We start from the raw sequence: 27,502 nt of genomic DNA on the forward strand, positions 1-27,502 counted from the left end.
TTCTAGGTGGCCTTGCTTGACCAGGGGAGGTTAGACTAGACAATCTCAAGAGGACTTCTAAACTCTTCTGCTCCGTGACATTAAAATATGAATCTAAATATAATGAGATTAACTGTTTCCAGATTAACATTCATTTAATAGTAGGAATCCACAGATTGAAGGAGTCAACAATTTAACCACAACAAGAAAAAGCATTGCTACGGTTAAATCTGCCTTACTGAGTAAGGCAGGGCAAAAGCACGTGGTCCATATAACTGTCAATAATAAAGTCATCTGTCTGAAGAGCAAAGAATGTGAAATACATTTACAGTAATTTCACGATTATAAGCCACACCATTTTGACTAAAGTTCTGGTCCATACCCGGAAGTGCGGCTTATATTCCGGAGCGGTCAATATATGAATGATGTCCAGAAATTCTCAAACCTGGAAGTGAGAGCCTGCAGTAGCCCCGAGCCAAGTTGGAGTCCACGTGGCCCCGGTGACAGGGTGGCGCTGCCAATCTGAGCCCATGATATTTCTCTGTATTTTTTTCGGTGTTTTCAGTCTTGTGTGGCTGTGCGGTTGCCCTGCTCCCCGCCCATCCGAGTGGCTGAGCGGCTGCCCTGTTCCCTACCCATCCGAGTGGCTGCCTGGCTCCTTGTCTGCCCAAGTGGCTGAGTGGCTGCATGGTTGAGCGGCTGTTTAAAGGAAACGCGGATCCGTTGGAAATGCTTGTAAAATGATCATACTATTGTTCCTATCTTTTTCCGCTTGTAAATAAAACTTGCAGGGTATGCTGCCGCAGCTATTGTCTGTCTTTTTTCACTTGGAAATAATGTTTCCAAGGTCAGCACCTGCCAGTACACCCTGTGATCCCGCAATTCTGTTACTAATTGGCAACTTTGCGAACATTCGCTGAGGACAAAAGTGCGGCTTATAATCAGGTGTGGTTTATATATGGACGAAGACCTAAACGTTGCCGACACCTGGACATGCGGCTTACAATCAGGTGCGGCTTATAATTGTGAAATTACTGTACTTGGATGAGAGCAATTACTACATCAGAAAAGATGATGAGAATTTGTGGTAAAAGGGTGGATATTTACCTAAACTTTATGCTACATGCAGGCAAATTTTCAAGATACAGAATCAGGCTAAAAAGATAAAAGGGTTATACTATCAATACCTTCTTTACCGAAAAAGATTGTGCAGTATTGCACCTACTTCTGGCATGTGTCACCATATATGTACCATGCCAAAAGGAAGTACTGGAGATAATTCAGAAAACAACAGTATCATAATTTAAAGGACTGAAAACTGCTAACTTAAGAGTTCCAAAGAAAGCTGTCAAAATGCTATGAAGCCTCAACTCAGCATTTTCATAAACAGAAAGCTGATACCAGAAGACAGACAATTCTGCCTTAAATTTTGCAGACAAATTTGTAAAATTATGCAAATGCCAAAAGTTGAAAACAAAACTATACCTGTTTAGTAGCAAGGCTATTCATCATATTTTACTTGGTTTAAAGACTGCATGGATAGCAACCTAGACAAGATCAAGTCTCAGGGTTTTTTGTTTGGGTTGTTTATTTTTTTGAAGTAAGTGAAGATCTATTATCCAACTGTGCCCCACCGCTTAAAAATTAAGGGCACAATTTTAGACTGAAAAAACTTAATTTAAAGAAGTCCTATGATTTAAATGAAGTCTCATTAAGATCCCTTAAAGATCTCCGAAAACTGGTATCCACAATCTTTATTGCAGTAAGGCACTGAATGAGAACAGTATGATATACGACATTCCACAGTTTTTCTAACATAAGCATAGGAAACTAAAGAATTCCCGTAAGTTTTGGAAAGAAATCCTGCACCTTTTGAAGAAAATGTCATTTTATTAGTTCAAAGAAAACAGCATTGCAATGTATTTCTTCCTTTAAAAGATGGCCATTTGCTATGTTTGCCTATTGATCTCCAAGAACCTAACTTCAACATGCTAGACACGTTCTTCATCTGCCACAGGTGTACATGAAACTAAAAATCACCTTATTTAAAGAGGAGACGGCAGACTTTTGAAGCTTATTTCAGATAATCTTGAAAATCTCGAGTTAAGTAAAACAGAAACACCTGGCAGCTGTGGTCCTAGGTTGATGTTTTTTATAAGAACCTGCTTGATTCCCCAAACTTTCCCCCCAGTATTTTCTACTTATGCCTAAAAGAAAGACTGTTCTGGAAGGAAGTGTGCATCTCATGTTTACTACAGAGAAATTACAGAGGAAGGCTGGAGAAATGGATATGCAGGACAAGATGAAAACACTGTAGCAATAGAGCTTATGCTGTAGTTAAATAGATACCATTGTCTATCACAGACACAATTCCCATACAATCATAATTTCAAATCAGTATATCAGAACATGAGAAAAAAAATTACTGTACAGGACCAAAGGAAAAATAGCAAGGTTGAGTTTTCTTAAGCAGTACTTACACCAAGAGCAGCTTGGTAGGTAACTTCTGAGGGGAAGGTGAAGGAAGGCCCTGTTGTGACTGGGCTGCTGGGGGGTGGAGTAACAATCAGCCCTGTAGTGCCAATATGAACCTGGGAGAAAGAAAAACCCACCAGGGTCAGCTCTGTGTAGTTCAGTTAGAGCTGGTTTTGACAGAGCTGTAAGCTTCATGGTCAAAATCACCAGTATTCTACTCCTTGTAACTTTAAACTAGACTAATTTTTTTGTTAGATACTCACACAGTGTTGGATCACACTGCTCACTTTTTTTTTCCACACTGACATTTCTCAATCTTTGGAGATACACTGAACCAGCTACATGAAACACACTTTTAACCAGTGTCAGTTTTCTATTTTTTTCCATAAAAGGCTGTCAGATCCCAAAGATAGGCAACAAAAGCATATTTATGAGCTCAGGTAAAACATCACCAATTCCTCTTGGACTCCATTGCTCTCTCTTTTCCCAAAGTGTAATCGCTATATGAAACAGCCAATTTTTCACAAACTACTGAACAAATAAATAAATTCAGATCAATATTTCTACTTACCACAACCAGAATAATACGCTGCATTTCTGGAATTTGTGTAATCTTCAAGTTGGTTTTTCATTTTACCTTTACAGCATGCACTTTATTACTATTCAGTATTATATTCAATTTAAAAAAAAAGAAATCAATAAATTAAATCACTCCAGTTTCTAGTTTCCACAGTTTAATAAAAATCTTTGTGGCACTTTACAATGAAACAACTGTGAGAAAAACTAGCCTATAAGACCAAAACTATTTGCTATCACCGTATAAGAAGTGAAAATATTTTCCTTAAACATTCTCATGTTGGAAGATACTTTTTGAAAGTGTATATTTAGTTAGACATAATTAGAACTTGAAATAAATAATCTGACAAGATTAGAAGCCTGTATAGCTGGTTTAACATGAATTACCTGAGAGGGAGCACTGCAGGACAGTCCTGTCAGCTCACTTATGCGGGCTGCTGCTGTTGGGTTGCTGGAGCTGATGAGGACAGGAGGACTGATTTCCATGGAGTGGCGATTCTGAGAAGACTGTGAAGCCTTGTTGGACATGGTGAGGGAGGTAAAAGAGTGTCGTTTTTTGGTGTTCTTCTTAGTATCGCTGTGCTTTTGGGTTGAATTGTTGTGGGCTGCCCCAGAAGTACCTTCTCCAGAGTCAATGGCAGAACCTGAGGGCTTGTCCAATTCTATCAACTGTTTGGCTGCTGTGTTAAACTACAAAAACCAGTAACAAGTTAGTATTTTTTTTATTTATAGAAGTCACCATAACAAAACATCTCTTTTCCTTTCATTCATAAAATAATTTCAACCACGCAACTTAAAACTGTGCCATACTAACCTACGCTACAAATCAGTCAGTAGAGAGTGACAAATCACTCACTCCAAACTCAATACACTTACTGTTGGACTGGTCTGGACTACTCATCAGAAGTAAAATTTCAATCACTAAAGACATAATACCATAGTCCAGACATGACTTAATTCAGCAATAACCACTGCCTGGGTCTTCTAGAAGTCAGACTAAAACACAGTGGTCCCTTTTGACCTTTTTACAGAAAAATCTGTGTGACAAAACTTCTTGGATGTTTACATAATTTTCAGCCATTTTTTTGTTTTGTGTATGACATAATCCCACACATTTGCATGTGGGTTCTTGAAGATGTTTCACCTAGTATCCCTTGGTACTTGTGCACATCTTTAACACTACCAGTAGTGAAAACACAGGCCTCCTAAATGCATGTTTAAGAATACAGTAAGACAGACTAACTATCCAGTTATATCAGTATACTGCCTGGCAACAGGCACCTATGCAGGCATAAGATGGCATAAGGAGAATATATATAGGCATTTTCATGGAAATACCTTTTCAGCTTCTGAATTTTCTAATATAAAGGCACCATGTCTGTGCCATTTTTTCTCTTTTTTTAAGCTTAGCTAAAGTATTTTTGTTCACAATGAGATTTTTCTATCTGCTAGTTTGTAACAACAATACTAGATTAAATGCAAACAAATCCTTCCTTTCCAATGAGGAAATGAGGAATCCCACACATTTTCTTCTTACAGTGAAATGTAATCTACATACTGGGGAGGAGGAGAGGAAACCAACAAATAAACCCTCTACATTTTTCAAAACCCCCTAATTTTCAGAAAATCTTAGCACTATTAGAAATAATAATGTCAGAAATCTCATGTAATCATGAGCAGAAATAACACCAGCACTGGTTTTCTGAACATGTGCCACTAAATATGAATACTGTTACTTGAAAAGTAGCTGATTATGAAGAAAGGAAGGATCTTTTCTGAAGAACATCAGGCTGAAATAATGAAATTAGTCACTGTGGAATTACTATTTCTATTCTTCACCGTATTATTTCTTCTATTTATTTTACCATTTTCTTCCAAGTCTTGAGACACCTACCATGCTCATGAAGAGTTTTAAAGTAGCATTTTGCCCCATCAAAACTTTACTAGCCAAATAACAAACCATTAATAATGATAGCATCAACACTGATTTAAATGCAGTTTCCACAAATATCCAGCTTATATTCTGAAAATAAGTAGATATCTACAGATATCGACATATAAGGTAGTGTAAAAGAACAAAGATTTTTTTTTTAATATGGAAGAGGTTGGCAAGTGTTATTTGAAAGATGCCATCTGGAAGGAAATGCCACGCATAGAAAAAAAGATGAAGTTCAAGACCAGAACTACTGGAACAAAGAGAAGTTGACATAAAAACTTTCTATAGAAGATGAAGAACTACATGGAACATACTGCAGTGGAGTAGGGGGCATAATGGGGGATTTGAAACAGGATATGAAGTTCAGAATACAGAATTTTTTCCTAAATGTTCTTATATTTGGTCCTTTGGAACACAACTGAAGAGAACTAGAATCACAGAATCATTTGGGTTAGAAGGGACCTTCAAGATCATTAAGTTCCAACCCATTTGCCGCGGACAGGGATGCCTCCCACTAGACCAGGTTGCTCAGAGCCCCATCCAGCCTAGTCTTGAACACTGCCAGGGATGGGGCATCCACAACATCCCTGGGCACCCTGTTCCAGTGCCTCACCATCCTCACAGTAAAGAATTTCATCCTAATATCTAATCATATGTTCTTCCAGTTTGAGTCCATTCCCCCTTGTCCTGTCACTACATACTCTTGTAAAAAGTGCCTCTCCATCTTTCTTGTAAGAAGGAATGATAGGAGAAGACAACTTCACGGCAGTAAACAACCCTACAAAAAAGGTGGATACTAGATTTTCCTTCCTGCTATTACTCAAGATGGATCATATGGATCAAAATAATGTTGCATTACTTGTGTATAACAGAAAATATAAACATACTGTTTTTTCCAATTAAACCCATTATTCAGGTGACTACTGATTTTTAAATTTAGATCAAACATACTTTAAACAGACCAGTGAAAACATTATTTCATTTCAAAACATTGATATGAGGCTGAAGGATATGAAACAAGTAGAAAATAAGACCAAAAAAAGCCTACTCTGCTGTTCAGCTTGTCAGGGTCTTATTTGTCATCACAAACATGCAGGCTTTTCAAAGTCTAATATGTTTACCTATTTTGCACATTTATTTTTTTTTACATCAGATTGAAATTCTTCATGTCTTTCCTGAGAATACAGGTATTCCATACTGTTGATACAATGGATACAACTGTTTCTATTCTTACATAATCTACATCCTTATTTGCAAAGAGCTACCTAATCAGAGAAGTAAAGGGATCACAGAGGAATGAAAAGCAAAACCAAAAGCCACTTTGCTAACAGCACCCAAAGGTATCCATTACACCTAATTCTATTTGTTTACCTCCAGAAGCTATCAATGCCTACAAAATCTGATTACTCTAGACAGTGAACAACCTATTAGGGGAAAAGTAAAGGCTTGCCCATGGGATCAATTCAAGACTGATTCAAATATAAGCAGCATACTGTGCTTTTTTTATGCAGAGAAGCAAACAAATGACAGTTGCATGAATCTGAAGATGGAAGAGAACTGATTACTGGCCTCCTCCTCTAAGTAAACTGAGGACAGCAATAGCTGCAGAATATTTTCCAGAGTGCAGTTTACTTCTCTTCCTTGAGAAATTAAGAACCTGCATGCATTTTCCAATGAAATGACTAGCAGATATTCAAGGTCACCAAGGGACTGAACCCAAGTCATGCTATGAAGTGTTTCAATCTAGCATTCCTTTCTGCAATACCTATGTATCTAGGCCCACAGTTCCTCTATCAGTTGCTTTCCTTAACAGACGTATTTTCATTGAGGTTTCTTCATTTCAATCTTTACATTCACTTTTTTTTTCTTTTTTTCCCACTTAACAAAATCTCTTCTGTAATAGGAAGCCTGAAATCCAATTCCCTTTGCCACCAAACTCCAGAAAACTGAAGAACTTTCCAAACAGGACAGGAGAGAGGCAGCTGGTTGAGCCATATCTCGGTGCCACAGCAGGGTTTTGGCACAAAGCTTTCATCTGCCTGCAGACATCTGCAGGAATTATCACTACTGCAAGGTCTCTTAGAGTTCTGTTTTGCTACACTTATTTTACAAATTAATTTAGGTGCTCTTTACTCACACAAAAGTAAACAAAAGCTGACATTATTTTCTACTGACAATTTGACTGGATAGTGATTACTTTTCCCTGATTTTTATTCTATTCTGGGCATTTATATTTGTGCAAGTGTTAAACTATGTCAGAATATTCAATTTTAAGTACAAGATATGTATACTGTACCCAGAACTGCAATCTACACAGAAAAATTCTAATAATATCTGCTTAGTTATGAATAATCTTTCCTTTTGGAACAAAGATAACTGTAAGTGTTAACTGATTAAATAGAATCATTCTTAAAATTTCTGTCAAAATGTGTTCAGTCTTACTTTTATTATTACCACAAATTTAATAAGTGAAAGTTAGAAAATAAAAGATCAGAGGAGTGAATATTGAATCATAAAAGGGCAAAATTTGTCCTCAAATACGATCAGAGATTTTCACAGACTTCAACACTATCTAAAATTTTATCCTCACTATACAAGAAATATCACAATTTTTACACCTATACTACAGAACTAACATCACAGACTACACCCATTTTATAGTTAATGACTTCAGAAAATCTCTAGTACATGGAGCTACTAATTCACATTTTTAAACAAAATGATGTAGACCAACACATACAAGGTAAAAGGTATATCTGTCATTATAACATACTAGAATTTCCTAAAAACAGGCAATGATTACAGGATTGGGAAATGCAATGAAAACTACCACATAGAAATCTTTCGAAAGTATTACTTCTCATCTTCACTGTCTTTCATAAAATAGGTAAGAATGGTTTGCTATAGTTGTTTCTATCAGTTGTCTGCATATTTTTCCAGAACAATAGTTATATATTCTTGGCAACCAGGCATTTCAAAATTCCAACCCATACTTTACTGCACACCTCCCTGCCCTCCACCACAGTATGCATTTCAGTTTAGTATATACTGAAAAAACCCACCCATCTGATTTGAAGTAACTCTCAGGGCATAATTTATCATATTCATGTGTTGATGCCTGTTCTAAAAGGTTTAATTGAAAATACATGTTCTTAGTTGATGGAATCAGTCTAAAAACATTAACAGAAATACATTTTATGACTTTAATTTTTACATAATATTTTTCATGGCCATATCTCCTTTTTGCAACTTTTCGAGATAGGAATGTAGTTGTAGTTGTTAGCAAAATATCTCAAGTGGCAGCCGTAGGAAAGGGATTTTTCTAACAAGGCTAAGTACAGTAATTTCATGACTATAAGGCGCACCCTTTTGACTAAAATTTTCCCTCAAACCCGGAAGTGCGCCTTATAGTCCGGTGTGCCTTATCTGATGTACAAAGTTGCGAAATTCGCCTACCTGGAAGTGTGAGCTAGGAGCCGTGGGGGCAGCCGGCAGTGCCACGGCAGCCGGCTGGAGGCGGGCCCAGGGGCCTGCAGAACTGCCCCTCCCGGGTACAGGCAGGCCCGGGGGCCCATGGCTGCCGGGTTAAGGCATTGCCTCAGCCAGCAACTGCCTGGGGGGAGCTGGGGGCGGAGCCTCGCTGCAAAAAAAAAGTGCGCCTTATAGTCTGGTGCACCTTATATGATCTACAAAGTTGCGAATTTTGCCGACTCCCGGGGGGTGCACCTTATAGTCCAGTGCGCCTTGTGGTCGTGAAATTACTGTAATTTAGTTTGATAAAACATTACAAAAAGCTTTACTGGTTGAAATAAAGGGGCAGTTTATTACAAGAAGCTAGGAAAGAATACCTAAGGGCAAGAAATTGTTAAATTGGCGTTTAAAAACTTCTTAAACTGAAGCCAAAATTGCACTAAGCAAGTTGAAACATTTTTGGTCTTCTCGTTTTTACAGTCATATGAAATTTTCTATCCCCAGGTATACAGCTCCTTACATCAAGCTATAAAAATAAATATATTTTTTTTCTTTCTAAAAATAATATATTCTATTTTGGTTGAAAGCATTATTTGAAGTTCCCATCTCATCATAGGATTCAGAAATTGAATTAATAAAACCTTACTTGATTCTTAATACGGTTACACATCTCTTCTGTGACCTGAAGTACATATTTCTCATCCCAGAGATAAAGTGAAAGTACTTTTTTCTTTCATCATTCTGCCTCATTTATTTAAATAAAATACTGTCAGTGTAGGGAAGTATATCTTACCAAGTATTCACAGCACACCTATCAGAAAAGGAAAACACCACTCTAAACCTTTGAATATTTCTGTAATGCAAATTTGAATAATCATTGTGGCTGTACACACTGTTCCTAATTGTTGATGTTTTTCTATATAAAAGATACAGATTTCAACTCCTAAAATTTAAAACGTTTGGGAAATTTTGTCAACTGCTACTTCTTACTGTAAATTACAACACATGAGAAATGCAGGAAGATACATAAGATTTTATATATGGCTCTGTTGATGAAAAAGCCAATCTTTTACCTGTTTAACAACAACCTATGTCCTTCAACATCCTAGTTATGCTAATTTGGTTTTGAGAGGTGGATATTGGGGACAGTGCAAAGCTCATTATTTCTCTTGCTGACTGCTTTCATTTTGTGGCTAAGTGAGGTTTGGATTGACTGCATGACTCCAGTATAAAGAAGAAAACATAGTGACTGCCTTCAATTACACTTATTTCAATTCGTTCAATAAAAATAGGTATCAAATAGGTAAGTGAAAATCATTGGTCCAATTGTTGAGGCCATTAACTTCCCCAAAGAACCTTTTATGTCTAAGATTATTTGTATCTCAGGTTATTTTAGAATCATCTCCAGTTCTGATTATTTTTCTTTTACAAAAATTAAACACACAGTGGGCACAGCCTTACTGAGGACCTGGCTTTACTCACCTCAACATATGAAATTGGAAATATTCCTATCTTGTCAGCCAGCATTCCTTCTGCCCAGTTTTCATCCACACGGCGAATTACAGTCAGAACATCATCCTGTGTGAACATGCAGTGATTATGTCTCCCAGCTCTAATTTAACTTCTCATTTAATTTTCCTCCATAAGACAGGAGTAATCAGAGAAGGCGGGACATGGACAAGAACTGCAGAGAAGGCACTCTGTAAAGAGGAATATGCTGCTCTTGGGGTTGAAGTCAGTTCAAGCTGTTCTTTTTCCTATTTTGTCAGAGTTCAACCAACTGCCCACATCTCAGTGATCTGACTTTGTCCTTAGTGCCAGTCTTACTGTCATGTTTAGTCCATGTTACCCTTCAGCCCCCCCTTTAATTCCTTGGCATTAATCAACAGAACCACAACCATTTTTCTTCTCGACTGACTCACTACCTAACCTTCCCTAGAGGTTGTTTTTCTACTTAAGCACTTAACAACACTGCTAATGATATGACTTCTTTCACATCTGCAATTTGAGTGTTTCTTTAGAAGATGGAATGTTTTTAATTCACAACATTATGTTATTTCTCATAAATTGGGAACATCACTACTGCAATTATGAAAAAATGCATCCTCAGAAATAAAACATCAGAAATTAGATGCAATTTAGAAAGAGAAGGCAAAACTACAGTAAATTCACGAATACAAGCCGCACTGAGTATAAGCCGCATCTCTGGGTGTTGGCAAATATTTCGGTTTTTGTCCATAGATAAGTCGCACACGAATATAAGCCGCTCTGTCGTTCGCAGCGAGGACCCGCGTGCAATTAGTAACAGAACCGCGGGAGGGCGGGGTTTACTGGCTGAGCTAAGGCTGTGCAGGCTCGGCCCGCTAGGGGCCGCTGACGGGGCCAGGTGACCCAGCTCGGTGCTGCCGCTCAGGGCCGGCCGCCGCTGCCACTGGGCTCGGTCACTCCGGGTCGGCGCCGCCCCGCGGTGGCAGGCAGGGACGGAGCTTCCCCCGCTCCTACGGCAGCGGCGGCGGGCGGGGACGGAGCTTTCCCGCGCCCATGGCGCCGGCGGCAGGCGCGGACAAAGCACCCCGCCTCCTCCCCGGGCCGCGGCAATGGCGGCGCGCACTTCCCGCCCCCCTCCCCGGGCCGCGGCAATGGCGGCGCGGGGCTCCCGTCGGCTCCCGGACCCGCGGCAATGGCGGCGCCCCCCCCCCCCCGTCGGCTCCCCGGGCCGCGGCAATGGCGGCGCGGCCCCCCCGCGTCCTCCCCGAGCCGCGGCAATGGCGGCGCTTCCCCCCCGTCGGCTCCCTGGGCCACGGCAATGGCGGCGCGGCCCCCCCGCGTCCTCCCCGCGTCCTCCCCGGGCCGCGGCAATGGCGGCGCGGCCCCCCCGCGTCCTCCCCGAGCCGCGGCAATGGCGGCGCCCCCCCCCGTCGGCTCCCCGAGCCGCGGCAATGGCGGCGCCCCCCCCCCCCCTCCCCTGGGCTGTGGCAGAGGAGGAAAGAAGAGAGCTCTCCCGCCTCTCTCCCCGCCCCCTGTGCTGCCTGCAGGGAGCCAGGGCAACACGGTAACACTGTAACAATTGCGAAATGCCGGCTTTTACTGGCCGTTGCTTGGCTCGGCACTCTGGCTGGCACGTCTGGGGTTGTAAATGTCAGAAAATTATTAATATATTAGCCGCACCCGACTATTAGCCGCACTTCCGGGTTTCCACCAAAATTTTTGTCAAATTGCTGCGGCTTGTATTCGTGAAATTACTGTAATCAAGATAGGAGAAATACTTGCAGAATTACTTATCCTTTGCATATGTGTGCAGCTCCAATAAGAAATTCAGACAAGACTACAAAACAGTTGCATTATTTCTCAACCAAATGAATGAAATTATTAGAAGAAAATAGTAATTGTATTCTCTTTTTACCTTTGCAAATGGTAAACAGTCTTTATCTGCTTCCTTGTCTTTTACTTCAAAATCATAAAGTGCTTTGCACTGAGGCGGAGGTTGAGGTAAAGGCTTAATTATCTGAACAAAACTGGTAGGAAAAAAGCCATGGATGCCGTTGACTTCTCCATGATACCAATTTTCATCCACCTGTCGACGTAAAATGATGATGTCTCCTTTACTGAATTTAAGATCTCCAGGTTCTTTTCCCTCGTAGTTATACAATGCTTTGGCACATGGTAACTGAGGTACACCCTAAAGAAAAATAAAAAAATAGTAGAGCATTAGAATTAGATGAACATTACTAAATAGAATTCATATTATATTTTTGGAAAGTACGAATGAACATGCAAAGCCTGAAGTTGCAAAGTAAAATTATACACATACTTTATTGCAATGAGTCTATTGATTATACCCACACAAGTGGGAAGAGCTTCAGCTCTCTGCAGTTTCAAGGTCCTCTAAGTTTCATTATGATTTTTAATCATACAAAGTTGCTAGACACAGGAAAGGCAAAATCACAAAATGCTTTAACCCTCATATAGAAATTCACTAAGATTAAACATAAAAAAAACCAAAGCAAACAAACTGGAAAGCCACCTGACCACTTGAGAGACCACTGGCAGAAAAATGCTGCGAGAAAATACAACATGGGAATAAAAAAATTTGCTATAAGACCTTTAAGGTTAGTGTCCTGCATGACTTTCTTTTATTTTCCTCACCTTATTTACTTCATGGGCAGAGAATAATAAGGATGAGGAAGTAATGGAGGTGTTTTCCAGCTCAAAAAACAAGTCTCAGTTTATTAAAAATGATAAATTTCTCCTGGAGCAACTCTTTTAATTAATTTCTTTATTTAAAACCACAGCTAATAAGAATTACTGGAAAAGATCTGTTGAAGGGTGTATGCTTGGGTTTACTTCACTTGATTCCTCCATAACATTTCAAATCTGTAGATCATTGGTGCTGCTCTTGAATGCATATAAGAAGGAGTGGAATTTAACACAGTCACCTTCCCTTATATACATTGCAGGTATTACTTTTTAATCCCTCAGCCTGTATCTTCAAATTTTGCAAGAGAGAGCCATAAAATTCTACAACTCTAGTGTTAGGGCTACTGCCTTCAAAACTCTCTCCAAATTTAAATACATGCAGGCATGCTTACTGCCTTAATGATGCAAACAGCAGTAACTTGCATTACTAACAGAGTCTTTCCAAAGCAAAGGCAAATTTTATAGTCACAAAGAGCACAGTGTTTCACATCTTTGATGCAAGCCCATATGGAAAAGGCAAAATTTAATGAAATTCAAGGTTGCTGATATTATTTGCCACATCTACCCAATGGTATGTCTGTCCTCTCAAGTCTTCCATCAGCTCAGATTGCAAATTGGAGCTGCACTTGCAATATCTTACAAAGTCACACACAATGTAAGGAAAATTCTCCAAAGGAATCATCACTTTGAGTCTGTCCACTGAGCAGAAGACAGAGTTTTGATAATGCATTGCACATTTAACAAAATTTTATTTTTCAATATAATCCAATTTCTTTGGACAGCTTTAACTTTTGTCCATCATATTAGTGTCTCAAATCTACAAATAATATCTCAAAGATCAACTGCTCTAATAACCTTTTTTCTATACCACACAGTCAAAGGAAAACCATGTGTATATACATACATAGGTAGAGAGGAGTATGATTTACATACGAATTCAGGAAAATCAAAGGTCATTTTATTGTCTCCAGGATGAAAATGAAAAATATTATATTAGGAGGATCCAAGCAATTGTTCTCAATTTATGATCTCCATACTGAAGCAAACACTAGTTTTCTTCATGATCACACTTAATTGCATCAGTGCACAATGATGACAAACCTAGATAGAGAAAAAAACATCAACTAGAGAATTTGTGGGCCTCAGCTGAGTGAGAGGAAAATTAATGGTCAGAATAGAAGAATTTAAAAAATCATTGACACATACATATATATGTATACATATTTTTTAGCTTTATGCAGATTAAACAGAATAAAGGAAAGAGTCAGTGTAGATGGAGTAAGAACAAGTGCAAAGAGAGAACTGTGGGGGAGAGGAAGCAAAAAGAAGCACACTTCTAAACAAGAGAGGACACACTGCTTGCTTATCCCTTTCCATCACAATAACAAACAAGCAAACAAAAGGATTAGGAGCCAAGAACTACTTGGCAGAAAGCAGGGCCCAAGCAATTATGGCTACTACAGGATATAGAAATCTCTCTTGCACTGGAGGTAATAGCTTGACTTCTCCCAGGAACTGCCCCATTGTCCTGGGAGAAAGCTTTCTATGTCCTCACACTGAGGAATAGGTTTTAGATCAACTAAAACACAGTTGGAAAAAAAAAAACCTCTTTAAAAACAAACAAAATAAGCCAGGAGTACCAGTGCAGATCACGTCAAAGCAATCAAACTCATTAGTCATAATTTAATTTTTAGAACTCCATATTGCATTTATGCAGTTTATCACAAAGGTTCCCACAAACAAATCTGCATACAAAAGTACAAACATCTGTTTATGTTTTATAGGAAGTTCCTTTCCCAGTGTAAAGGCTGAGTTTCTGCAAAATTGGTTCCCACATTAAATAGAAATGGTTCCAGTCTATAATTCCAAATAAAACAAAGTTCAACTAAACACAGAGTTCCCAGTTGGACTGCCAGGGTTTAAAGAGAAGTAGTTAAATGACTGAGAGGAGAAGTGGGTGACTTTTCCTTCTGTCCCAGTGGGAGGATGAAGTGAGAAAGAGTGGGTGCAAGTGGAGGGCTGCTTTTAGGGGTACAGGATCAAGAGCCCCCAAGCACCATGTTGACATTCCACCTCCTCTGAGCAGCCTGGAGCTGCGGCTCATGGCCGGCACCTTGTGCTGAGGCAGCTTCAGCCCCCACCAGCTTGTCACCAGCAGCGATGGCCATGAGGATACACCGAGCCAGAGTTTACATTTCACTCCATGTCTCTCACTTGGCTAAACATGAAAGAAAGGCTTTGGAAGAAAAACTTTGCAGCCTACCCTTAAGTTTACAGCTGCCACTTTTCCTGTCAGCTCTTTGAGTAAGCAACAACAACAACAGTAACAACAAAACCAAGACAAAAATTATTTTAGGAAACTAAAATATAAAACTCAGAAAGACTCCACAGGACAGGTTCTTAGAAATATCTCCTTAGGCCTTATGCAAAAATATCTGAACTTCTAATGCTACTGCTGATAGACAAACTGTTTAAATTAATTTTTAGCTAAGGCATAGATATACATATATTTCACATGTCAGATTCCTTTAAAGAAAATAATACATGATTATATCAAAACAAATGGTTTTAAAAAGAATATGCATTCATATATATGAGGCTCAGGTTCCTCAGTTTTCTTCTCCTAACCCAGATAATTCTGTATTAGAAACCTACAGAATGCACAGTTTTGCTCTTTGGATTTATACTTCTGTTTTCAGTCACCTTACTTTGAACTTTACTTTTTTTTTTTATGGGCAATATGCAACTATATGTATTTTTCATAAGCTTAAGAAGAGAAAGCAAGAGAAACTTATGCCTGCAGAGAAACACAAGATCTGATTTCTTTTAAAAACGAGTTTTGATGGCAGAAGCCCAAATGTAAATATGGTTACACTGGCACAAAACAGTGTTCATTCTGTACTTACTGCACTTGAAGAAGCAACCTAAACTGAAGTAGCAAAAAAAAGTAAACCCTCTCTCAAGGAAATTATCATCTGCAGCTCTGTTTCTTTTGAAACCTCCCAGACACGGTGCTGCTGGTTGTCACTTTTCCAGGCAAGCAAGGCATTCCCTGTTCTCTGGCTGCAAGACTGGGAAGTGATCTGGGCTTCCCCAAGAACCAGTTGGATTTACCCAGAATAATTACACTGATTTCACCTGTCTGAGCTTCTTAGACACTGAGTGTTTTCAAGAGACCAGAAAGTAGTACCTTTTGTAGAAGCACTGCTTATGTTAGAAGTAAGACAAACAAAAACACTTTTCTAAAACTGGTTACATGGACAAACAGAACTCTATCAGTTTCCAGAAAAATCCAGCCTGCTCAGATACCTTAGCAGCAGTTTTTAGGCCTATCTTTCTTTACAGAAAATCTTAAAACTGGAAGTTGATCCAAGTCACAAGAGGATCTTTAAAATCCATTATTTGCAACTTTCTTACAAGGAAAGACAGAAAACTGATTTTTCTTCACCCACATATTGTTGTTTTGTCCCCATGCAGTTCCTAAATCAAACCAAGAGTCACATTAATGACCGTGACAAGATGAGAAACTATCACCAAACAAATCTCAAATTACTCAGTAATTGGAAGTACACTAAGTCTAGGGATACAGAGGTACTTTTTTCAGTCAACTCTCTGCTTTTCTGCCAAAGAACCACTATTGTAAGACATATTTGACTGCCAGTGAAAGGTGCTTTTAACATAAGGATAGCATAATGAATGCAAATGTTTGAAGTCAAAACTTGTCTGCAAGGCAGATTTGGGTCAAGTGAGTTCTTAATGTGTACTTTCTCCAGCAGGTACAGGTAAATCTGAGATTTCCTCTTCAGACTCCTAGTCATTCAAACCTTTTGAAGACCAATATTGCTTCTTTTAATCTTCTGGTCTATTCTACTTCATATTATTGCTTTCTTGATTCTTGATCTTTAAATACATCCTTCCTATACTTTTTTTAAAGTCTATTTTTGATTTCTTGACTTCTTTGACTTTACACTAAGCTCTCCAGTCATGCATGCAAGAACATCCCTCTTTCGTATCTGTATTGTTCTAATGCCTCTTTCATCTCACTGGTTCCAATAAGTAGCTTCAAGTCTTAATTTATAGTCACCTGGTCTGTGTAATTCAATTTTCTTTGGTTCAGCCTTGCTCCTTCTCTGCTTGCATTTAACTTTTCATGTATTTTGAGACATAGAGCATATGAACATACTTTATCAAAGACCTTTTTAAACTGCTTATATTAAAACAAATGTCTTCTTAAGTAGAATTTCCTTGTAAAGGAAGGAAACACGTTCCTTGTGTTAAGATACAGGTACAGTAATTTCACGATTACAAGCCACACTGACTATAAGCTGCTCTGTCGTTCGCAGCGAGGACCCGCGTGCAACAAAGTTGCCAAATACTAACAGAATCGCGGCATGGCGGGGTTTACTGGCTCGGCTCGGGCCGTGCGGGTACAAGGCTGCTGACGGGGTCGCTGATGGGGCCAGGTGGCCCAGCTCGGTGGGGCCGCTCGGGGCCAGCTGCCGCTGTCGCCAGGTTTGCTCACCCCGGCCCGGCGCTGCCCCGCAGTGGCAGGCAGGGACAGAGCCCACCGGCACCCGCAGTGGTGGCGGCAGGCGGGGATGGAGCCTGCCGGCACCCACGGCAGCAGAGGGAGGAGGGGAAGGAGCCACCCCGCTCCCGCAGCAGCAGGCGGGGGCAGAAGCCCCCCCGCTTCCCCCCCAGGCCGCGGGGATGGCAGCACAGAGCCCCCTGCATCTGCCCCGGGCCGCGGTGATGGCAGCACAGAGCCCCCTGCCTCTGCTCCGGGCCACGGGGATGGCAGCATGGAGCCCCCCACCTCCCTCCCCGCTGGCGTTGCCAGCACGGAGCCCGCCTGCACCCACCGCGCAACACATTAACCAATTTGTAACAATCGTGAAATGCCGGGTTTTACTGGTAGGTGCTCGGCTCGGCACCCTGGCTGGCACTTCTGGGGTTGAAAATTTCAGAAAATTTTTCACATATTAGCCGCTCCTGAGTGTAAGCCGCATTTCTGGGGTGGGAGCAAAATTTTAGTCAAAATGGTGTAGCTTATAATCGTGAAATTACTGTATACTGCTTTGGCCTGAAAAAATTACTCAGTTTTGCAGGACAGACCAACCTAGAGACAATAACATTTGAAACTACATCTCCCTATTTCTTTTTGAGCTCTAGAACACAAAGTGTTTCCATAATCCAAGGAGAATGTTAAAAGCTGGTTTTCTGCATTTATTTTTCTCATCTAAGGAATAGTTCAAACAAGGTCAGATTTGTGCAAACAGAGGCTGATTGGTGTGTTATTCACCCCTACCCAACACTAACTCGTTAGCGTAATCAACTTTACGTACTTATCCCATCAGAACTATCTCAGAAGCCTGCAAAAATCATCAATATAAATGAAGTTTTCCTAGATAAAGTGTCTCTGAGATTCCTGCTATCTGGATGACAAAAACTAAGATATTTTTATGCCACGAGGCTGCATCAAATTGCCAGTATACTGTAATAACCATAAAAACAAGCTTTTGGTAACATCTGATATAAATCACGATTGCTCTACTGAATACAGTGAACCAGAGTTTTTCGTTTTTTTATATAATATTTCACTAGATTAAAGAAGCGAGCAATATTAATGTTGATACATATATTCATTTCTACTGGCTTCCTATGATACTGTTGTACTAAATCTCATTTTTCTCCATACACATAAAGCAAACAATCCAACATTTGACTTAGAACAGTGCAAATTTGTAGTTGTTTTAAAATGCTATATTCAAATATAGTTACTTGCTACACATCGAGTATTTTGATTTTAATAAAAGTTAAAGTTTAGCAATCAAAGAAAACTAACTAGCCATGTTATCCCAAAGAGATTGAATTTAAACCCCGACTGTGTATGTATAACTTAACCCATATAATAATCATAATATTGAAGTAAGATTACTTTAGGAAAAATACCAGGGTGCACAATAAAAAATATAATCAAGACAACATATTTATTATACTTCTGGAAAAGCTAACTGCAATCAGTAAAAATTTTAGGATCTTGATAAATGAAGAAACAGAATTCCATTTTTACTGTTGCTTAATTCAACTGAAGTTAAAAATTCTTCAGTAGACTTTACTGATTTTCAAGATTTCAGTCACGTAACACAAGTTGACACACCAATCACTCCTAGAGCCCTTTGTCTGACTCTTTTGAGGACTTCACCAGTTAACTTTGCTCTTGGTAACTTGAAGAAGAATTTCACAGCTGAGACTCACAAAAACCTGTATTTTATAGTAGATGGGTAGCTCCTTTATTTATATAAGCAATTCTTACATGTTCTTTTGAGGTAAATTCTCAATGTAGCCATTTTATTAAAGCCCTTTTTGCTTCCTCTGTCTTAACAGCTTTTAGAAGAAAACGTTTTGGCATCTCTTTCCTTGTCTGATGTTAAGAAATAAGTATAAGGTTGTTTAATGTACGTATGAGCAACTCTTTCCCATAAAGTTGTTTTAAAATTAAAAACTGGAATACAGGAAAATGAAAGGAATTTAAAAATGTTGTCTTAAGGCATAAGCAATCACACTAATAATATGGAGGGTTAGGAAGGGACATTTACAAAGCTTTTCAAAGGCATTTCTCCCAGTCCCTTTCTGTGTCACACCTTTGTAAACACTTATTTTTTCAAATTAAAAAAACCTGTATACTTCAGAATGCTGCCTTTTTTCTTTGCCTAGTCAAAATGCAAAGTTCTTATCTACTTCTTTCCCAAAGTTTGTTACGTAAAGAAAATTTGGAACACTTTCCATTAAACTAAACTTTTAAGTTAATAAAATAAAATAGGAGAAAGTGGAGAAGAAAGTAATTATATCTTGCACACAGCATGTTCCCAAATATTTTAACTGTATGCACTTGACAGGTTCAAGATTGCCTCTTCCACAAAAAAACAAAATGCATTATGAGAAAACTGCTCTGCACAGGAAAGACTGAGGAGGTAACTTTCACTATGCAGAAGAGAATGCAGGTCTGCATTGCTGTCGATTTGCACAGCAAAAAATTCCATTCCAAATCTTTAAAAACCTTTCAATTAATTGTTTACTACAAAACATTTTTGCTTTGAAAAACCCCAGATCCTTGTAAGAATATAAAGAAAAGCTTAAATTGTGCACTACATAGAGCTAGGATGTTTATATAAAATAGCTATTTCCAAAAGCAATTATTTGTTTGAAAGAGCTGCTCTTGTAAGCAGTTGTACCAACACCTCTGCTCAAACTGAAAGTGCAACTATCTCCACAGGTGTTTTCTCTTGGTATGTTACAACTCATGGGTATTTGATGTCCCCATGAAACTTAATTTTTCTTGTTCCAGTGCCACTATACAGCAGTGTGGATTTCTAATCTCTTTTAGCACATCAAGTTAACTTGCAGCACCAGTTCACTCTGTACTTGGATTCTCCTAGCAGTATAATTTCCAATGCATTCTCTTTTCAGCTAATATCACCCATGGCTTCTAAGACAAGGACACTGCATACTGCAAGAAGAAGGGAAAGAGAAAAACATTCTCCCCTCTTGGCAAGGATACATCTACATCTCTGAGACTGGATAGTGGAACTTACTAGTCCTACCCTGAAGTGCCTTCTGTATTAATTTCTGCATGTCCCTGAAGAAGTCTCAGTGTGGGATGTTAGAATACATATAATGTTCTCCAATAATATCCAATTTCTCATTATTAAAACCCCCATGATCTTCCAAAGTTACAAAGGTGTGAACACCGAGTGCTTTGGAAAATTTAGTTGTTCCAAATTCCTCTACTCCTATAAAACTGCACAAAATTACCTCCCAGTTATTAATTTCATCATCTTGAAAAACAGTCTGGAAAAAGAAAAATAGATGCAGTTGACTAGTAATCCACTAATGTACTTTTCTTTTTTCCTAGCCGGCTTGAAAGTGTCTTTATAATTGTAAAATGAACTCTTTTTTTGGTGGAGGGAGAAAAGAAAGAAGTGAACCGGAAAAATGTAGTGAGAAAAGAAGCAAACAAATAAAAAAATATCAGGATAAAATATATGAAGGTCAAGAGCCTGACAAAAACCTAGCAAAAGACTTTGAAACAGTATGTCTTGAGTACATTTCTAAGATTCATATATCCCTGAAGCTCAGAGTACAGAACTGTTTGACTGTTAAAAACACCTAATTGCAAGACAATACTTTTGTGTTTATCAAGAAGTCTCATTTGGCATAGTTATCTAGTAAGCACCTTTCCTAACTCCTCACTCCTATCCAAATTCTGTTACAGGAAGTGTGACAACTTTCCAATGCAAAGAGTTTCTTAAATATCACTTGCTTTTTTTGCTTGTTTATTATATAAACACAAAATCACAAAACAAAATAACATCCTTCTGACCACTACCAAAATACAGATCACATCTCAGTGTTAAACTCTGCCTAAATTTCTTCTTACATGGCTAATACATAGCCCTCCCTTTCATTCTTCATTTTAGTTTCCACATAAACTGGAAATTACACATCTTCGGCAATCTTTTGCTGCTGCCTAAATTCATATTTATCCTTCTAATACAGTGATTTAGAATTTACTTTCATTGTCAAATGCCATAAATGTAATTGCTTAAACAGCCAAACAATTATTTCCCAAGCAAGATGTGTATTATTCTGAGCTCCAAGTCCAGAATGAAGATAAATTTTCACATAAATTCAGAATGTTTTTCTTTCCTATTGGCTTAATGGGAGCCAGCTAGAGAAGCCACAGACCTTCATATGCCCTTCCACAAATAAAGCATCAACAAATGCAACTGTTATAATTCCAAATCTGCCCTATTAACCGAACTGCCATCTAGCCTTATAACAACTTCTATCAGTTACCAGAAAGAGAAATAAAACATATTTCACCTAAACATCCAGAAAACAACATCTTGCTGTAATCTATACAGTCAGTGGGGCAGACATACCATACATGACAGCTGGTGAGATTTCTGTATCTTATGTCGTAGTTAAAGTCAACAGTCAACAGCAATCTTAGAAAAAGGAACCATCTTGTACTGCTTAGAAACATCTCCATTTGATTTAATACAATATTTTTTTTTTTAAAATACATTAACACAAAACCTCACCATGTGAGAAATAAATAAAAGGGAATCTACATAAATCCACAGGGCATTGCTAACACATAGAAAAGATTCCATGATTGATGCCATGCTACTGGACTGTGTTATGCTGGAGTAGTGGTAACAAATTGAACTATGCCATCTCCCAGACTTTTCATAGTTAATCAGAATACATTATCTTTTTTTCATTTTTTGCATTAAACAGAAGCCATAAATATTGGAAAAGTAGACGCATTTTACTAACCACATATCAAATTCTCTCACCAACCAAACTTTACAACAGTTCTTTACAAATCATTTTACAAAACAGATTCTGCTTGCTTACTTTACAAAAAAACCCCCAAAAACTAAATTATAATCTGCTTAGTGTAGAAGATTGGAACATTTAGTTTCTCAACAAATCACTGGGACACAGGAGGCCCTTGTCTCTACTTTGAGGAGTTGATATTTTAACATAAATTTTGGAAGTTCCAGAGGGTTCACCAATAATACAAAACTTCAGGAGTAATGCTCTGTATTCTTCTAAAGGTTTTTACATTACAAAAATGAACAGAAAGAAGCTTCCCTCAATGTGATGTGCAAATAAAGATGTTTACTTTTTGCACCAAGAAAAGGTGAGGAAATTCCAGATGAGCAAAGAGACAGAAAAAAATCTGAGAAGAATAAACGAGAAATGAGATTGCTGAAAATAAATCTTATTGAGCTTTGAAGGTAAGGAGTTAGAACACGATACAAGAGGAGCAAAGTGGTCAATGAGTCTGAATAAGGGAGTGACTTGGTGAGATTATTCTTGGTGAGATCAGCGTGAAGAAATGTTCCTTTAGTCTCTCGAATACTCTGCTGACAAAACTTGGGCAATGGGAAAACACAGGGCTGCAAATTAAGAGGTTGCTGCATTTTTTGATGAAAACCTAGCAAGGTTGACAGGCCCGACTTTTTATCTAAACATGCATTGCTTTCCACTATGATCAAGTGTGAATCTGTTCCCCACCAAAACAGTACAAGCTCTAAAATTACAAAAGCACTGTTAATGGTATTTAAAATGAGAGTAACCAAAGGCATCTCTTCTGTCTGAATTTGATTTGATAGTCCTGAGGTAGCATCTGACATTCCATTACCATCTGAGAGAGTGCTTTTAGTTTTATTTACCATCACTTCCACTATTTTGTAAATGCTCGGGTGCTTGTTCAACCTTCTGAATGAACCCAACATCACCATCACACATCCTTCTTAGGTATTCCCAGCAAACTTTTGTTGCTAGAAACTGGAGGGACCTTTGTTAGGCTTGATTTAGGACTGATGTAATGTCCACTTTCTCTTAAAAGCCCCTCACTCTTTTGAAATTCATTGGGAATCAATTTGACTCCTTTAATATCCTGACTTCAAAGAGCTTCTTGCTTACTACAACAAAGAAAAGGTGCTAATCTTAGCTGTCACTGTAGCATACACAAATATACATCCACTGCATGCACAGAGTAAGTAACAAGCTCGATTTGCTATTTATTCTTACTCATCTTTTAAATTTTTCATGCTTCAAAGCAGAAGATTTTTATGGTACTCTACTTTAAGCAGCTGGTCAGCATTGTGAAAAGGCAACTAATCCTAGCTGAAATTATGCATCTTTTTTTAAGATAAAGCTCCTTATTATAACTCTCTTCATTATAACAAAAGAGCCAGAAGAGCGCTACATTAACATTTATCTCTTGTGCAGTGACAAGCTGGAGTTTGCACTTCCTGGTTATTTCATCCAGTCTATAGAAGTAGTTAATAGCCAGTGAGCTTTCCGCTCAGTTTAGTACTACTTGAACAGGCTTGCACACATAGTGCCTACAAGAAAGGATTACGCTTCACATTTCATACTGTTCAAATTAATCTGCTTCAGCATAAAAGTATTACCATAAAAACCCAAACCAATCTGCATGTCTTGAATTATGAGGTCTGAATCGGTAAATAACTTTGCATCACCACACTTCCATCTGCTGTCACCGTACCAGTACAAGCCCTCCCTGAGTTCTGGTTTTTTTATCCTGTATCTTCATGTTCAGTGTTTCTCAATTTCTTCAGCATCCTTCATCCTCACTTCCACCTTTCCTATGCTTCCTTTCTGCAGGGGAGGTCAGTGAGGAGCTCTGCACTCAGCCCACCAAGCCATTCTGCAAGCCCATCCCACTGCCCCTGCTCTCCCTGGCCCTGGAGATAAACTGGCTCTTCTCTACAAGCAGTATGGAAAGCCATATTCCATGTGTTTATCTTAATTAACTCCTTATTCCATTAAAAGTTGCCACTGATATTACATGGCAGTTAGCAATGAAGCAAGATGATGAACTCCAGCACACCCTGGCCAGGTTTTCTCCCAAGCTGCGCAAACCTAGACTGTTCTTCACTATAAAGGAGTGCCTAATTCTTACAAAAACTATCAGCTCAAATGAAGCAAAATCTCTCAGTACTCTAACTCCATCATCAGAGGCAGTCAGAGTTGCATATGCAATACACAAAGTATAACTAGACAATTCAGGGTAGATAGATAAGGATTTTCCTTTTTGCTTTTCAACGCAATTGTTTCTCCAAAAAGTTTGTAGTGGTTTTATAAATGCTACGCAATAGGAGGCCTAAATTGCAAGGATAACCTGTTCACCTCTCAGTCTTTTACTGCAGAAAAAGTACCAGAATTTGGAGCTCATAGTCAGTCAGACTTTGCTGACACCAGTTCTGCTCCACTAGTCCACATGCACTGTTACCATTTTATTAATAGCCAGTTACAATAAACAGAACAGATTGCACTGCAACATAGAAACTAGAAACAGTTAAACTGCTTAAATGAATGATCTTTCAGCAACTGTGTCTGCATTCACTGTGGAAGGAAGGAGAAATTTGACACTAACAGGTTGATCATTACTATGCTGTCATAGCACAGATTAAATCTCTATGTTTACATATGATTTCATCAGGAAATCTTCCACCATCTCTTTTTTTTTTTTTTTTTGTATTTGGTAGACACTGCCTATAAATTGCAATCTGAGTCTTACATGCACAAAGCTCTTTCTTGAAGGTTGTCCTCTATTTCAAAATACACATCCTTTCTACTTCGAGCAACAATTTAATGGCAATTGTACTCTATTGTCATATGCATTTTACTAAAAGACCTTCACTTCTTTGAATGTTATGAGAATTTTGTAGTCACTTTGTAAACCAACATCTGAAGTATCTCTTGGACTTAGAACACTATTCATGAGTCTCTGTATCTATAAGAGAACAAGTTTATACAAGGGTTGGTTTTTTTTTACTCTCAAGTATTTGAAAAAGTTAGGGAAAGTAAATTTTTTCCATTTTTCTATGATATAAACACAAAAGAAACAATCCATTCTTTCATCCAATTGAAGAAAAACAACCATTTTACTTCCACAGCAAAGAGGGTTTATATTTTATACTATGAACTGTTTCATATCTGCTTATAGTTTACATTTATGGGTTCATGCCATAAATGAAAATATGTATGCTTCTATACCATGATTTTAATCAAATAGCTATATGAAATAAAATATTTAGTAAGTAGAATATACTGGTACATCTTTCTTCTTTTTTTAATTTTGGAGTAACCTTAGTGTAACATATATAAACTATACCGCCTTTTTGATGAAATTAAAATGGAAGCTGTTCTCCAGCAGTGGTCTATGCCATACGTAATACAAATATTCCCTGGAATCAGAGTAGAATACACTCAGAGTATTACAGTAAATTCATGAATACAAGCCGCACTGAGTGTAAGCCGCATCGCTGGGTGTTGGCAAACATTTTGGTTTTGTCCATAAATAAGCCGCACCCGAGTATAAGCCGCTCTGTGTTCGCAGCGAGGACCCGCGTGCAACAAAGGTGCCAATTAGTAACAGAACCGCGGCAGGGCGGGGTTTACTGGCTCGGCTCGGGCCATGAGGGCTCGGGGCTGCCGACAGGGCTGGGTGGCCCAGCTCGGCGCTGCCGCTTGGCGGGGCTGCTCGGGGCTGGCTGCAGCCACCCTGGCCCGGCGCTGCCCCGCGGCAGCATGGAGGGCACAGAGCCCGCCGGCACCTGCGGCGGCCATGGGAACTGGGGATGTAGCCTGCTTGCTCCTGTGGCGGCAGCACGCGGGGACGGGAGCCCCCCGAGCCGCGGGGTCAAGCAGAGAAAGCTGCCCCGCCTTCCCCCGAGCCATGGGGCCAAGCAGGAGAGAGTCCCTGCCTCCCCCGAGCCGCGGCGCCAGCAGGAGAGAGCTGCCCGCCTTCCCCTGAGCCGCGGGGACAGATAGGAGAGAGCTGCCCGCCTTCCCCCAAGCCTCGGGGCCAGCAGGAGGGAGCTACCCCGCCTTCCCCACCCCCTGTGCTGCCTGCACGGACCAGCTCCACCCGCCGCGCAAGAGAGTATCAATTTGTAACAACCGCATAAATGCAGGGTTTTACTAGCAGGAGCTCGACTTTGCAGTTTGCACTGACTTGGTCTGCACTCCCAGGGTTGAAAATGTCAGAAAATTATTCACATATTGGCCGCACCTGAATATTAGCCGCATTCCCGGTATGGGAGCAAAATTTTGGTCAAAACAGTGCGGCTTGTATTTGTGAAATTACTGTACCTCTGGAGAAATAACAGGCTGTGACCACCAAGTCCTCAGTATCCACTGTTTTTCTTCTAAGGATTCATTCCCACTACAGATAACTTGCAATATATATCCAGCCAAAATTTTCCCAGCCTAAGCAAGTATTTAGTCCTTGGGTTGTAAAATGTAATACATGCCATTATTTCAAATATTTTATTGAAATAATTAAAACAGTTCTTACTCCAGCCAGGTTTATCTCATTAAAAGTTTATTCCATAGAAGTTAACTCCATTATATTCTTCCACTGTACAAGAGCTTCCTGTCTTTGTGACTCGACAGTAAGCAAATTAATAACCATCTACTTACATTACCAGGGATTGCACAGAATAATTATGCTCCATAAATAAATACTCAAGAACAGCTTACAAGAAGTACAGTAGTTTCACGAATACAAGCCGCACGGATTATAAGCCGCACCCCCGGTGCCTCGACAATGTTGCTGTCTTTGTCAATAGATAAGCCGCACCCCGAATATTAGCCGCACTTTCGTTCGTCGCGAGAATCCGTGCGCAGCTTTCACAAATTGGCCAATTAGTAACAGGATCGCGGCATAGCGGGCTTTACTGGCTCGGGGCGGGGCCAAGAAGGCTCGGCCCGCTCATGGCCCCCCTCTCCCGTCAGCACCGCCCCGCCGCTGCGTTTAGTCGCCCTGCCGGAGGGCCAGCCACTGCCGCCGCTGGCAGGCATGCCGGCCGCCTCGCCGCTGCGTTTACGTACTCGCCCTGCCGGCGGGCCAGCCACTGCCGCCGCTGGCAGGCATGCCGGCCGCCTCGCCGCTGCGTTTACGTACTCGCCCTGCCGGCGGGCCAGCCACTGCCGCCGCTGGCAGGCATGCCGGCCGCCTCGCCGCTGCGTTTACGTACTCGCCCTGCCGGCGGGCCAGCCACTGCTGCCGCTGGCAGGCATGCCGGCCGCCTCGCCGCTGCGTTGTTTACGTACTCGCCCTGCCGGCGGGCCAGGCACTGCCGCCGCTGGCAGGCATGCCGGCCGCCTCGCCGCTGCGTTTACGTACTCGCCCTGCCGGCGGGCCAGCCGCTGCCGCCGCCGCCAGGCTCGCCGGCCGCCCCCTCCCGTCTGCACCGCCACCGCGTTTCCTCCCCCTGGCCGGCACTGCAGGGCCCCGCACCGCCGGGCTCCCCC

At 40.1% G+C, this 27,502-nt stretch overlaps 1 protein-coding gene across 4 annotated transcripts in view; it reads right to left on the reverse strand.

Moving 5' to 3' along the window:
* SH3RF1 (SH3 domain containing ring finger 1) overlaps positions 1-27,502 on the reverse strand; it is a 96,952-nt gene that overhangs the window by 24,670 nt on the left and 44,780 nt on the right. For all 4 annotated transcript variants that reach the window (XM_033060684.1, XM_033060687.2, XM_033060685.2 and 1 more), the window contains exons 3-6: positions 11,841-12,116; positions 9,920-10,015; positions 3,418-3,720; positions 2,460-2,570 (exon numbers count right to left, since the gene is read on the reverse strand). In XM_033060684.1, the coding sequence (XP_032916575.1) occupies positions 2,460-2,570; positions 3,418-3,720; positions 9,920-10,015; positions 11,841-12,116 (786 nt within the window). The remainder of the gene's footprint in view (positions 1-2,459; positions 2,571-3,417; positions 3,721-9,919; positions 10,016-11,840; positions 12,117-27,502) is intronic.

The sequence above is a fragment of the Catharus ustulatus genome, chromosome 5, assembly GCF_009819885.2.
Source record: "Catharus ustulatus isolate bCatUst1 chromosome 5, bCatUst1.pri.v2, whole genome shotgun sequence".
NCBI lineage: Eukaryota > Metazoa > Chordata > Aves > Passeriformes > Turdidae > Catharus > Catharus ustulatus.